This window comes from Rhamphochromis longiceps, linkage group LG1 (genome assembly GCF_057381845.1).
Source record: "Rhamphochromis longiceps isolate RC_006_pf linkage group LG1, R_longiceps_female_GT1.1, whole genome shotgun sequence".
Taxonomy (NCBI): Eukaryota; Metazoa; Chordata; class Actinopteri; order Cichliformes; family Cichlidae; genus Rhamphochromis; species Rhamphochromis longiceps.
In genome coordinates, this window is record NC_140557.1 from 28,300,425 (window position 1) to 28,315,542 (window position 15,118).

The window sequence follows — 15,118 nt, forward strand, 5'->3', positions numbered from 1 at the left end:
ATCAAAATTTATTAAACAAATAAACAACAATTTTTTCACTCAGTGCTGGTGAAATTTTTTAGGTCTTCCACTTGACGTTTTTGTTCCATGATCCTCAGGATCATTTAAGAAATTCCAAATGACTATCTTACTGCGCCCCATCTCAGTAGTGATGGCGTGCTGCGAGAGACCCTGTTTATGCAGTTCAACATCAGGACTGTATGTCTGACAGCCCATAAATAAAGTACCCATAAAAATCAACGTTTTATTAAAACCACATTTGTTGAAGTTCCCAAACTTGATCATATATTCAGTCATCCACATTTATTATTCTCCAAGTACACCTTGACCAAGATAAACAGGAAGAGATGACTTCTATTTTTGAGCAATGGCTAGCAGCTATTTTTGACTTTCTCAGGCTAAGTGGTCATTTTACAGCCAAAACAGACCTCGCATCTGTTGAATGTATTCTTCAGTTTTTGGTTTTTGTCCACTTAGTTCAACAGCCTGCCCACCCTTCTGCTGATGACGGCCTATAATGTCCTTGGCAATCCTCATGCTGGCAGCCTGTCCTCCAGCGAGGTTTACTGCATGAGGTCCAACCTATGTGAGAAATTGGGGGGAAAGGCACGGCCAGCCTGTAATATAACTAAAAAAAAACATCACTACAAATACAATTTGTAAAACTTACCTGAAGAGCTGCGTACTGCCCCATCAGGTAGAGTGGGCATTCTTCTGTCCACTGTAAGCTTTCCGTTATGCACGGCCATCCGTCTATCACCTAAAGAACACAAAACACATGTCATCAATAATTTATTTTTATATCCAGAGACTGATTGCAGAAAAAAACTACATGAAAACATAAAAAAATTCCTCATCATCCAAGTAATTTCCAAAACCTTTGTGCATGTACAATACACTTCTGTGTTGTACATGCACAAACACTACACATTTCTCTACATAACACACCTGAATTGGGAATTCCTTCATCACTTCAGAAAGTAATGGGTCCTGTTTCACATCAAGTTTGCAGCCAGTGGCAATCCAAATCTTATCTCCAGTCCAGTGCTCCCCGGTGGTGAGGGAAAGGCTCCAGACCTGGTTTCTGTAGCACCAGCTGGCTTCACTCACCTAGACGGTGTGAGATTCTTTATCTCCCTGTTCATTATAGGCCTTATTTGACATACAATGCACACAATGCAGTTATCACACTGTCAAGCCAGTGAGGTAACTGCATTGTGCAACTCCAACATGGGTGACTTGTCCACATTAGGATGCTGGAAAGGTAGTAGAACTCAGAAGTTTGTCATTACTTGGTGGGTCATATCTCATTTTACTCTTGGGACCTTCTACACTGAATACAAACCTGACAGTACGTCTTCACATCCACCTGTCCGTTCACTATGAATGGCTGCAGATGGATGTAGGCCTCCGGGGTGACGGCCCCTCCCTTCCTTGCCTGATGAATCATTGCAAGGCGTTTGTGGAGACTCCTCTCATTGTAGAACTGCCGTAGGTAGGCTTGGCCATCCATCTTGATGCCGTGCTCCACATGAGAGTAACGACCCACCAAACTCTCAACGTCACCCACGTCAAACTGTTTCAGCTGTGGAAGAAAACAACACGAGCTAAAATGTGTACTCGAGTTGGACAGAATTATTATTAATTTTTGGTTCATGTGCCGTTTTACAGTCTCTAAACCTGGAGGTGTTTTCTCATAACCCATGTCACATGGCTGGCACCTTGTTGCAGTGCAACTGAGATGACGTGAGCGCTGGTCAGACCTCCACCAATGACCATTACTCTCTGGCCGGGCTCACAGACTACATACAATGACAGAAACACACAAGCACACAGTATTTGCACAGGGAGGAGCAGGTGTGAGGATAGGTGCCAAATGGCCAACGAAGTCTGCAGAAGCAAAGACATTTATCAGAAAGCAAAGGTTATAACATTCTAGGAAACGTGCAAACAACTCACAAAGCGGAGTTTTACTTTATGATACTGGGTCACTAAAGCTTTAATGTTTATGTAATCAAATTATTTCTAAAAGAAATCTCACATACCTTGAGGAGCGAAAGTATCTTTGTCTCTCACACAATTTGTTTCTCGAGGTTTTTGCTTAGAATTCGGCAGATGATGCATGAGATGAACTGTATGCAGTAAACGCTCCTCTGGGTAGCTTTCACCAATGCTTTTCACCCACGATGGGATGTTTGCCATCTGGGCACGGGTTGGACCTGTTGCCATGACGACCTGGTAGGCTCTTAGGATGGTGCCATCTTCAAGTTGGACTTGAAAATATTTAGCTGTCTTCCCCGCCCCATTTCTCTTTGCATCAGACACCTTGAAGACGTCACTCTGATTTTCCTCCTCCTGTTTCAAGTTCTCGTCTTTCATCTCTGTCTCGTCTTCCTTCACAGGGGTGATGTGCTCCACTGTTCCCTTCAGCAGCACTTTGTCCAACTTGTATCTCTCCACCTGTGTTTTAACTGAAATAGCTAAGGAAACAGCAATTCTCAAATTTTGGTGCTCATGCTGCTTAAATTTGGTAGGATAAGTGGTAGCAATTAGCAATTTATTGTTGCCGTTGGTGTTTTGGTGAGTTTCTCGAAGCAGCAGAAGATGTCATCCAACATTAGTTACATTATTGCAAAGTTTTTTTTAATAGTGAACTAAACTCAAACCTAAAAGTAGGTGTGAAAAAAATATTTGAGTTGACCAAAATAAAAGATAAAAACTACAACTGTTAAAAACAAATTTAACATTGAAACTAACTAAACTAATTTTGTGAAGTTGTAAAACCAACTAAAATAAAATATGGAGGATATAAAATTAGTTGGATTATTTCTTAAATTATAAGAATAAGGTTTGATGAGTCTTTGATGGATGTCTATAAGACCACGAGTCAATTGTTTTCAAATATTGATGTTCTTATTGTATTAGCTTCAAGTCAAGTCAAGTTGGCTTTATTGTCATTTCAACCATATACAGTTTAACAGTACACAGTGAGACGAAACAATGTTCCTCCAGGAACCAAGGTGCTACATGCAACATAAATTTACAACATAAATTAACAGAAAACACTAAACTAGCTAACTAAGAGGCCTAGTTAGCTGGCTAGCAGAGACAAGACAGACTGACCTAACATAAATTACAACATAAATTAACAAAAAAAAAGCTTGCTGGTTTTCTTACATTCTTAAATGTTGCCTCTGGCATATGTCCTCCATATATTAAAAATTAAAAAGACTTAACTATGAAGCTAATAAAAACTAAACTAAAACTAGACATCTTCAAAATAATAAAAGCTGACAAGAAATCCCACTGTTTGAACAAGCTGAATCTAAAAACAAAATAAAATCCTAAAGCACAGCTCTGTTCCAAACTTTGATGCTCCCCCAACAGCAACAGGTAGAGAAGAAATCACATTGTCTAAAAGAAATGTCTCATTTTAGGATTCAAAGTTTCAAAGTTTATATTCTGTTTTGCATGCAAACTTCTCTTATTCAGTAACACAAATGTGGTGTTAAAAGAGCAGCAATCAAAGCTTACAAAGTGTACCAATCAATGCAGTGTAACTTCAAACAAGACAAGCACACATGCTATTTACACGCACAGCTGCTCTCACCTGCTCCTTGAAGAAATCCACACTTAGTTTTGTTCCTGGCAGACTGAAGGACAAACTCTTCTTTAGCCCAGAGCTGATGTTTAGACGTTTCCTCTCTTTCTTGCCGAGCCTCATGTCGTTAAAGAACGCATTTTCATCCAGAATATAAACCTGCTCTGGGAGGCTATGAAGCTCTGCCGAGCGCTCGCACCTTAAAGCAAATTCCTGCAGCGCTTTCTGTCAGGATAAATATTCACACGTTAACACCGTTCTTATTCGTACCTCATTTCCACAGTAGGGGAAGTCGATTGTGCTTCTACCTTATTAAGAGGGTCTGTGTGCACCAGCGAGTGTGAGCGCAGATGAGGGATGTTCAGAGCTGTGAACTGGCTCTCCCACAGAGCAGTCCACTCTCCATAGGTGTCCACCACTCTGAGACTCAGTGGGGAACAAACTGTCCTCTCCGATGTGGTTAACTTTGCATGTTGCACCTCCATCGCCTGGCCTGCAGAATATTTAATTTGTCAACAAAGAGAACAGAGAGAACTGTTCATTCTTATTTACAGCATCAGTGGATATCAAAATAAGTGCGTCTTCAGTCTCATTATCATGTTCACATAAAACTCAGTTATGTCTGAAAAATTGGCGAATTACAAAAGCCGGCTTTTTTTTTTAAACAGTCAATTTAAAAACTATCCAGAAAAAGTCTAAATGACTAAAAAAAAATCAAAATTATCTGGTTCAGTTTGTGTGGATACTTGAATTTTATTTATTCGTAATAAGATACTTTCGATTTTTATCATTTTTAGTTTAGTTAACAAAATATTACAAAACTATGAAAAACTCCCAGTTTCTCATCACTCATGTTCTTCAATCTACTTGTTTTGTCTGACCAACAGCCCAATAATATTCTCTGCTTTTTAAAATAAAGTGCAAACCCTTTATAAACAGATCTACATTACGTCTGGTATTTCTGCTTAAAATGGTTCAAACAATCTGTCTTCAGTTCATTTTGCCTGGACGGTTTGGTTAATTGCCTGAAAATGTTTCCCTGTGAACACTCAGATTCTCAGTAACAATCCTAACATCTTCCCAGTTTTGAGAAAGTAAAGATAAGCACACCATACCATCTGTTACCCTCTTCTTCCTCTTCATCTTGCTAGTATTGGGCTTGTTGCTGGATGTTTCTGTGCTTGGCTGAGACTTGGTGGTGGAGGTGGAGAACAGCGAGTCATGTCTAACATCTGATTTTGGGTCCCAGTCATTGCTACATAGCAAGCTAGCCAGGGTTAGGGCATGAGGGCCACTTCCTATTATTAACACATCGTGTATCACCATCTGAAACACACATACAGTAATGATGTCAAACAGTACAACTCTTATATTGCTGATTTTATTAAAGACAACACCGAGAAAGTTGGTATGAGTTTCTGAAAAGCAATTTAGGAAACTTCAAACAACACAGTTTGTCAAAGTTCACTCGTACATGCAAATACAGACTTAAGCTGTCTTGTTTTCTTGCCAAGATTTAAGCAGATAAAATGCTACATACTTATCAATACTGCAAGAGTCTTTAAAACTCTCCCAGGTAGAGTTTTAAAAAACTTCTCAGGAGGCAGACACACACTTTCATGCACAATTTCTCATTGTATGTTTAGTATGTCACAGTACCTGTTTGGATTTATTCATCAGCTTATTTTGGCTTCTGAGATGGTGAAAAACTGGCCAGTACACTGGATTGAGGGTCCACCGTGTGCCGCTGTTACCAATGTTGCAACAGTGGAGTGGGCTTCTCATGTAATTCAATCCACCTGAACATCTACGGATTTAGCTGGATGTCAGTGGCTCCACAGGGCACGCTGGAAATAACTGCAGAATGTGTGGTTGCTTGTTTGTGTGTGCGCCCTTGTATAAATTTAGTAACAACTCATCATAGCAGCAAAGCATCAAAGTCCCTGCATAACAGATATGTTTGCAGTCATACAGTTATGTGAAAAAGAAAGTTTTTACAGGCTTCTAGCTGTGGACAGCGCTGATATTCTCTGGAGGCTTTAAAACAGGTGTGTCAAACATAAAGCCCAGGGGCCAGAATTGTCCCAACAAAGACTAATAATAAGTGAAGGAGGGTATACATTTTCATGAGTTTTACGGACTGTCTTATTGATGAAGACCTCCCCCAAGGCTATTTATACAGCACTAAAGTAATTAAGTAACAGATAAATAACTAAATGAGAAAAAAATTCTTTTTTCACTGCCTAAGGAAATTTGTTTGTGTGGGTTTTTTTTTTTGTTTTCTTTGGAGAAAAACAATAAATGAAGACAAAAAGAAGGACATTTTCTGTGAATTAACAAAACATTCTGTTTCATAATTACAGGACAGTCTGCACAATGAGCCGCCATGACCTTCTTGTCACAAACTGTCTCACTGACCATTATTTTTGTTGAATTACTAGGTTTGGGTCCAGGTGACCTTCATCTTTACAATAAAGCAATGTTCACACAGTCGCTTACAGACAGTAATATATATTTACTCCCATCCGCACAATGAAATCAACCAGTTAGAAAATACTAACTCACTCCTGGTGGCCGATTGGCGGGACCTGGTGCCTGTGGCCCGGCTGGGCCCCTTCCGGGGGGTGGGGTGCCCTCAAGCCTCTGGCCTCTGGGCCTGAGGCCTGGTCCTCTCTGGCACAGATGGCTGCCGGAAGAGCCCGCGGGCACGTCACAGCAACCCCCTCTGGCCTCTGCTCCGCGGCTGCTGGGTGACCTCTCGTTTGGGGCTCTCCTCAGCTCTTCCCAGGAGGGTGGCACAGTTGCCCCTGTGGTGGTCCTCCTTGGGTCCTCGTACTCTGGGGCCTCTGGATGTCTGGGGCCTGGATCTCCTCAATACCTGCTTCATGCCCTGGGGCACGGGGCTATGGCTCCCCACACTCCCTAGCAGATCGTTACATGGAGAAACCTTTTGAATAGAAGTCAAAGGAGCTTGCAAAGAAAAGCGTCTGGACTTCTTTAAGTTGTTTGAAGACGTTTCACCTCTCATCCGAGAAGCTTCTTCAGTTCTGAATAGAAGCGTGCTGATCCACACAGGTGTGCACACGGGTGTTCACAGACACAAACTACACCTTTCTTGGGTGCTACCTCAAAGCACATTGTGCGCTGTCGATCTTGTGTACTGCACAATAACATTTAGTATTTAGTATCTACTGTTATCTACTGTTAGCTAGTTTATTGTGATGGTGTTGTATTTATTATGTTACTCTTTTTGGTTTGTTTTCTCTTCTGTTTTTTCTTATACAGGTGATCCAGGTGTTGTATTTGTTTTTTCTTTTTTTTCTTCCCCCCTTTCTCACCGTCTCTTCTCCCCTCTATTTTTCTTTCTCTCCCTCTCTTTCTTTCATTTTTTCTCCCTGTCCTATCCCCCAGTCATGTCTGTCCCGTCTGTAACAACCGAAAATCAAAGCAAATAAATACATAATTATAATTAAATACATAATTAAATGGACCAATATGGCAAGGCCATGATGATCCAATTGGTAAAGTAAATTCGCTTGGCATCTTTCTTGGCCTTCAGACAACAATTCTGATGGCTAAAGATCCAAAAGGGACAGGCAAATCAAATAAATAAATAAAAATAAAAATAAAAAAATGCCCAAAAAAAAGAAAAAAAGAGAGAAAAGAAAACTAACTCTTACAGACACATCACACATGTGTGACTGGATAATTAGATTCAAAAACAACATTGGTTTTGTTATTGGGTCTCTAGAAGGCAAAAGGAAAGACAAGCAAACTGCCATTTATCAATAACATCAAGATCCAAAGAGGGATAAAAAAAAATCTATTAAATATTCTAAAACCATCATTTAAAATGAGTTCATATCAATTGTTAATACTTTCTTTCATCCATTTGGTGATGATGTGCAGTGTTAAAAGAATGAAAAACAGCTTTATGATTTATTCAAATAATAAATCAAACAATGATCCACATAAACAGGCTCTTGTGGAAAATTTCAAAATTACTTTAAATAGGAGTTCAGCATTCAATGCTGTAAAGTAAATATCCAGAAACCCTCTCTTCTCTTCTCTAATAAATCATGGTGTCCTCCACTAGGTGGTGCTGAGGACAAAAATTGTGAGGACACTGAGCTTGTTCTCACTCCCGAGGCGGAACATCCCAACGTTTTTGTTGCGACACTATATCACGTTTCATGTCATTAAAGTGGGCTAAAACACTGTAATTCAACACAAATAATGATAAGCAATACACTGTGTGGAGGTCAAATTATAAATATGTATATACATTATAAGCTCAGAGATTTGTGCTGACTTCTTTTTTTTTTATAATAAGATAGTAATTAAATGTGTATTAAAATGACAACCCTGCTTTAAATCCATCTCTCTCAGTTGGGTAGCCATGGCTGCTGGTAGCATGGAGGCATCACAAAAATCACCTTCTTAAAATAAACTTAAGAAAAATTGTTTTTCTGAACTCATGATAGGTTGACCTTTTTTGAGCAAGAATATGAAATATGTACTGTACAGCAAGGGGTGCATCCAGAATTTTTTCATAGGGGTGGCCTTATAGGGGCCCCTAAAAATATGGGGGGGGCACACCAAAAACTGAATTTCCAGTTTTAATATGCTGTCATCAAATATAGGTTACTTGAAAAACATGCCCTATATGAGACTGAAGAAGTTACTTGGATGAGTGACATAATGTTTCTCCCACTGAAAAAAGTCCAGATGAACAGAATCCACTTTTTGGGAGTTGTATGCCTGGTTAATTTCCCGCTATTAAAGTTGATGTGACATAAAATAGGTACATATGAAAATCAAAAAACATTTGGAAATCCATGTTAATCTGTTTTAATTGACTGGAAGTCCCAACCATCACTTTAATGATTGTCAGCAGAAGCAGCTTAAGATTCACTTTCTCAGAGTGGAGTTAACTTTAAGAGCAAACTTGTTCAGGAAAGAAAAATAAGCATTCGATCATGTTGCCTGTCTCTGTGTTGTCCCTGAGATGCACCAGCGATCTGTCCAGGGATTGGCACCAGCTTTTCTGCAACATTTTTACATTATTAGGACAGTTTTGCCAGGGGGTTGGCCAGGGCCCCCCGGCCCCCCGTTGGTAGCGTCTCTGTTTAAAGCAGTGAAATGTACAAATTAAGAAGTGGCATCTTTTTACTTTTTAAGCGTTAAATTAATAGTGAACGTTGTACTTACGGTTTTGAATGGAGGAATTTTACTTGCATTAGACGTTCACAATCTGGTACTGTGTTTTTTCTAATGTACCGGCAGACACGGGTAAAAATGAACTGATATTTAGTTACATTATATATTTCCATCATAACTGTCACAGGGGAAGAGATTTTTTTTTCCAACAGCTTACATGTGATCTGTGATACACTGTAAATCTGACTGTTGGGATTTATATTTGAAGCTTTTCAGGTTTTCATGCTAATTTTTTAATCCTTATTATTGGTGTTTTTAAGGAAGTTTAAACGCAGTGAAAGAAAAAAAGGGATGTTATATGAGTAATATTATATAGTAATACTATGTGATAATATTTTAGTCTCTATCAGTTTTGAAAAGGGGAAGTGTGTGGCTTATCAAAGCACTGTATTTGTTGCTATTGAAAAGATATTTTACAGTTAAATCATAACCTTCTTCTTCCACATGCTTCACAAGTTCTGCTTTCAAACAAACCATATACTGTGTCCACTTTTCATCAAAAATGTTCTAATCTTCTCTTACTTCCTTTTTTGACAGCAGTTCCCCATCCACGACAGTGTCAGTGTTTTCTCACTCACAGTTCCCCTTTTTGTTCTATAATAAGTTGAAGCACAGACACACTGGAAGACTTATAAACTGCCACTTTCACCGGAGTCTGTTTCAGTCAGTGGTATAACGCTATCTAGAGCGGACATTGGTGCCACCATGGACATGAAGGTAGGTGACAACGCTTAACTGTCCCCTAACAATAAGTACAACATGTAGTGAGATACACTTAAAAGATAATCCTGGCATGATTGTCTTTGTTGAGAAAAGTTAAAGTTTGTGTTCTTTTTGTACATTTTAGGATTCTCTGGTTAAGGGCGGTGTGCTGATTGCACACAAGATCCATGAGGGAAAGCATCAATATGTAGTGGAGAATGTGGTGAAGTACAAAATGGAGAATGAAGGAAAACTTTATGTCAGGTATAATTTGCTCTCTGTTTAGCGGATTCTTTCTCTTCAACTATTTTCCAGGTACTGCTATGAAAGAAGCTAAGACAGTTTTACTGTAGAGCCTCAAAAGTTGTAGTCATATAACGTTGCACAGACATCCAACTTCATGTTATGGATTTTTAAAAAATTTTTTTAGCAAGACCATGTTTTTGGTAAAAACATATAACTCTCTTAGTTTTTATTTATATTTACATTGAGGTTTTCTCTCCAGTTTACATGTTGAGCCTTCTATTTTTCACCCTCATTAAACATGAAGCAGTGATGAAAGATGTTTATTTATTGCAATAATTAATTCTTAAGGAATAAACTGAAATAAACTTGGTATAAAATGAACATATACCAGTCAAGTACATTGACATTCGACCAGATCCCATTAAATGGAACATTTTACATCGTAAAATGTAACAAAATTACAAAATTTAAATGTGATAAAATTACTTAAAGTCAGCATTTTGTGCAGAATTTCTTTTTCTTTTCTTTCTTTCTTTGAGCATGAGTTCAGTTTGGAGTATCTCAGTTTGTTGCATACCTAATTATGTAATCCTGTTTTTTCTCTTATTTTCACTGTTTTCAAATTCTACCACTTAATCGTTTCAACATGATGCCAGAAAAGTTTGAAACTGTGAAATATTATAGGTGAATTGAGCAAATGAACTAAGATGTATTATATAATTCTGTTGCCTTATTTTGTAATTTTATTCCAATTTTGGGTGGATTTTTTTTGTGTTCATCTCTAGCTCAGTGTACTCACGAGACCTTCTGTAGTGGAAAAAATAACCCCTTTAAAGAGTAAAACTAGTAAATTATTATTTATGAACACACTCTAACTCCTTTTATTACATCTGCCAAACACAAAAGGGCTCAGTAAAGCACATTGTACATTTATTTTATTTATTTACTGTTTATTTTTATCAGAAAAGGAGACAAGCTTCTGCAGATAAATGGCATGGACCTGAATGATCTTACACCTGAGGAGCTGGCAAAGATGATAGCTGAGGGGAGTCCAATGCTGGTGAGTTGACGACTTCTAGTTTAGCGATATTATTTCAGATACAGTCTTAGAAGATTAAAAATAAAAATAAAAATAAAATAAACAATTCATTGTGTTTCACTTTATATATGTAAACATTATGAAATTGTGTAATGTGATTCAAATTTCTGTGCTTATGTTCTTCATAATCTTGGTAAATGCTACCTGCGAACATCTTTTTTCTGTGTTTATTTTGGTTTTGGGGGGTATTTTATATTATCCTGTTTCTCTTCGTTCTCTTCAGACAGTGTGCAAACCAGCCAAGGAAGAGGACCACACTGAGCAGACATCCCTGACTGAAGACACTTTACAACCAGTCTCTAAAGAGCCCACACTCATCAGCTTTAGCTGGGAGATGACAAGGGAGGATGACCCGGAGGGAACTGTAGTGGAGCCGCAGGAAAAAGAAAAGGAGACGGGGAATATTGAAGAGGATCTTTGCCAAGCGAAAACTGAGGAGAATGAGATGTTTGTTGTTGAGATGACAAAAACTAGCATCTCTCTGGTGAGAGGCAGGGGCTGTGATAAGACAGGATGTACATTTAATGACATCATCATGGTGGCAGAATCCAGCACGGTGACGCTCGGTGAGTAAAAGCAGTTTTACTCTCCTGCCTTTTCTCCCAGCTTTTCTTCTTTTCCCATAATTAACTTTGCTAACAGCAATATTTACAGTATTTAATGCATTAAAGTGTTTGAATGTTGTGAGGCAACTGGGTATTTCTTTTGCTTCTGTATATTTGTGGTTATCTAAAGAGGAAGCTACTGAGAATGGTCGCATGTTTACACCCATGAACCAAAATGTGTTCTGGCAGCTGTTATGACCTTGACTAGGCAGTTTTTCTGCAGACCCCTATAGATAACTTATGTGTTGTACAACTGCCTTCAACTGGCAAAATTAAATCTCATAAAGGAAAAATGAAACCTGTGAAAGTCGAGATCGATGTAAAGAACACAAGACCACTGCTGTGAAATCACAGTTTGAAAACGGTCAGTGCAGTCACCTTTGTTTTTAAAAAGGGATATGACTTATAAACAGGGGCCCTTGTTCCCATTCTTACTTTCAGTTCCGAGAGGAGGCGGCAGTTTCCGGCAGGAAAAGTTGTCGAATGTTTTAATTGAAAATCTGGCCACTCGCCAATACCTCCGAGGTATCTGTTCTGAGAAGATCGTCTATGCTTCTCCAAATCCAGGTTTGTCTTTCAGAGCAGGACACATCAACGTGGCACTCGTGGTTTTCAGATGAGTTTTTACTGAAGCTGTCATCATTCACATTTACTCCAGTGTTAGGTAGAGTAAGAAAATACTCTGTTCTGATAGAGAAACTGCTCTCATTATTTTGGTTTCCTTTTGTGCTCAGAGAAAATTACTATCTACTACTACAAGTCAAGCGGTTTCAGAAGGGGTTCCAGTGGGATGCCAGTGGTGCTAAACCTCACCGATTCCAACTGCTTCCTCATGTGCTGCAAGCAAGCGGACAGGGTGTTCCTTAAAGTGGAGGTAATAAGTGTACGCTATTGATTTTGACTGAATCATGGCAGTGAAAAAAAAGGCTTGATAAACATTTGTTTCTCTGGACTCAGCCATCATTGTTCAGGGGATGAAAGCATTGCATGCCTGTTTCTGTCCTTTGTTCTATGTAGATACACTTCTCACTTTAAAAGATTTGCTTAGACAGAGTTATGTTACAAAAAGTATATAATAGCAGAATAATTAGCATCTCAAATTAGTAGTAATATCAAAATTTTAAATACACACAGATTAGGCATAACATTACGACCACCTGCCTAATATTGTGTTGGTCCCAAAATTAGCATTCCCCACTGAGGCATGGACTGTGGTATCAGGCACCAAGATGTTAGCAACAGATCCCTTTAGTTATGAGGTGAGACCTTCATGGGTCAGACTTTTTGTCCAGCACATCCTAGAGATGCTCAATTGGATTTAGATCTGGGGCAATTTGGAGACCAAGTCAATACCTCAAACTGAAGATATGCTCCTCAAACCATTCCTGATACACTTTTGCTTTGTGGAAGAGCATTTTAGCCTGTTGAAAGAGGCCACAGTCTTCAGAAAGTACCATTTCTATTAAAGGGTGTACATGGTCTGCAACAAAACTTAGGTATGTGGTACTTGTCAAAAATTACATCCACATGAATGGCAGGACCCAATGTTTCCCAGAAGAATATATATAAAAGCATCACACTGCCTCACTGGCGTGCCTTCTTCCCATAGAACATCCTGGTGCCAGGTGTTTCCAGGTACGTAATGTAAAACAAAACCAGACCATCATCTGTAGCTGCTCCACAGTCTAATTCTGATGCTCACATGCCCATTGCTGGTGTTTTCAGTGGTGAACAGCAGGGGCTGTGGCTATGCAGTCCCTTACACAACAAACTGCGATGCACTCTGCATTCTCACGCCTTTCTAGTTCTTTCACTTTGTTTAGGACCAGCATCGACTTTTTCAGCAGTCTGATGCATGTAGGGTCAGCTTTCGCTCCCTACGTTCATCAGTGAGCCTTGGCTGCCCATGAGCCTGTCACTGGGTCACTGGTGTTCCTTCTTTAGACCATGTTTGATACTGACCACTGCAGCCCAGGAACACAAGAGCTGCAGTTGTGGAGCTGTGCTGACCCACTCATCTAGCCATCACAATTTGGCCCTTGTCACACTCACTGAAATACTTACTGTTTCCCATTTTTCCCGCTTTTAACCCATCAACTTTGAGGACAAAATGTTCACTTGCTGGTGAATATATCCCACCCACTAACAGGTGCCACAATGAAGAGATCATCTTCATCAGAATTGAAATCATTTGCAAAATGAAATAATTAGGAGATTGAGTTAGAGTTAAGTATTAGTCAAAGGAGCTTGCAAAGAAAAGCGTCTGGACTTCTTTAAGTTACTTGAAGACCTCTCATCCGAGAAGCTTCTTCAGTTCTAGTTAGTTAGAACTGAAGAAGCTTCTCGGATGAGAGGTGAAACGTCTTGTTGTCTCAGTTCGTTGTCTCAGTTCGACAATCGTTGTTGTCTCAGTTGTACTTCATTTCATTGTGACTTGAAGATGTTTATAAGGAAATTGCCATTTTCAAGCAAACTAATCCACGCTTTCATCCCTTTAGACATGTGAGAAGCAGAGGCTGAAGCAGATCTCCAAGAGCGATGAGAGTACCCTCTCCTTTGTGTTTTACATGAAGGGTGACTCAGCGAGACGACGGAGATTTGAGTCAGCATTGTATAGCGGTTGGTTCATCAACGTTTGCAACACAGACACAGTGGGCGTGGCAACCCTGGATGGACATACAGTGGATCAGTCCTTCCTCTTCATCATTCAAAAGTGACGGAGAGTCATTTTCCTCTGCATTTTCAGGACTCAGAAAAGTCAGTTACATTTTTAAAAAAAATTCTTGTAAATATTTCGTGTGACCTGGTTCAACAACACAAACCAACATCCATGTTTCAAATTCTGCTGCTGCAGAAATCCATAGTTCTCTAACTCTTTAAGGCTATGCCTTTACACAGCTGTCATTCCACATGTCCCTACCTGAGAGATGACGTGGAAAATGATCTCAGACACCAACTGTAGTGTTACGCTTTCATTTTTTACTTGCCTCAGTGACCTTACCCCAAGTGATGAATGGGTCATCCTTCTTGTACCCAGGCTCTGCTTCCTCTACAGAAGGTAAGTCTGTGGGATTGAGGAGATCCTCAAAGTATTCCTTCCGCCATCTGACTTACATCCTCAGTTGAAACTGGCAGCACCCGTACCACACACCGCAAGTTTCTGAGTTGCCTGAAGATTTGCTAGAATCACTTTGAGGCTGACTGAAAGTCTTAATGCATGCTCTCACCAAACACATTCAAGTTTTTGCTTCAGAGCCACACTTCTTTTTTGAATTCATATTGTATAATCTATATGTTTGATACAACAATACTGTTTCCAATATATTATAAGACATTGTAAGGAAAAATGACACATTACATGAATGATAAATAATGGCCCAATGCATTAACACAACCAAACATATTTAGAATTCTTTTTTAATAACACATCTCAGACGTCCTGGAAATCACACCTTTAGGCTTTGATTGTATAATATCAACTCATGCAAATGTACTACTCTCCTTTTCGCTTAATGGTCACTCACTGCTTGCGAAAGAAATGTCTTCTTTTTTTGTACACATGCGCAGCTGACAAGTAAAAAAAAGTTCCATTGGTAAACTGTGTAGCAGAATTTTTTTAATGCAACATTCATGTTTTTATTTGAT

At 39.2% G+C, this 15,118-nt stretch overlaps 2 protein-coding genes across 2 annotated transcripts; one reads left to right on the forward strand and one right to left on the reverse strand.

Annotated features, from left to right (window-relative positions):
* Positions 1 to 5,392, reverse strand: LOC146678892 (uncharacterized). Its single transcript, XM_085404442.1, has 10 exons — positions 5,261 to 5,392; positions 4,717 to 4,927; positions 3,910 to 4,094; positions 3,611 to 3,826; positions 2,046 to 2,460; positions 1,681 to 1,802; positions 1,346 to 1,585; positions 949 to 1,110; positions 671 to 760; positions 1 to 582 (listed from the first exon to the last, which is right to left on the reverse strand). The coding sequence occupies exons 1-10, from the start codon at positions 5,384 to 5,386 to the stop codon at positions 412 to 414; spliced, it is 1,938 nt and encodes a 645-aa protein (XP_085260568.1). The 5' UTR covers positions 5,387 to 5,392; the 3' UTR covers positions 1 to 411.
* Positions 5,393 to 9,462: 4,070 nt separating this feature from the next.
* On the forward strand, positions 9,463 to 15,059 carry LOC146678893 (uncharacterized). The gene is made up of 7 exons (XM_085411621.1): positions 9,463 to 9,538; positions 9,669 to 9,787; positions 10,733 to 10,829; positions 11,092 to 11,434; positions 11,915 to 12,040; positions 12,208 to 12,347; positions 13,972 to 15,059. Exons 1-7 carry the CDS (start codon positions 9,527 to 9,529, stop codon positions 14,188 to 14,190), a joined length of 1,056 nt encoding a protein of 351 aa, XP_085267747.1. The 5' UTR covers positions 9,463 to 9,526; the 3' UTR covers positions 14,191 to 15,059.
* Positions 15,060 to 15,118: the final 59 nt, after the last annotated feature.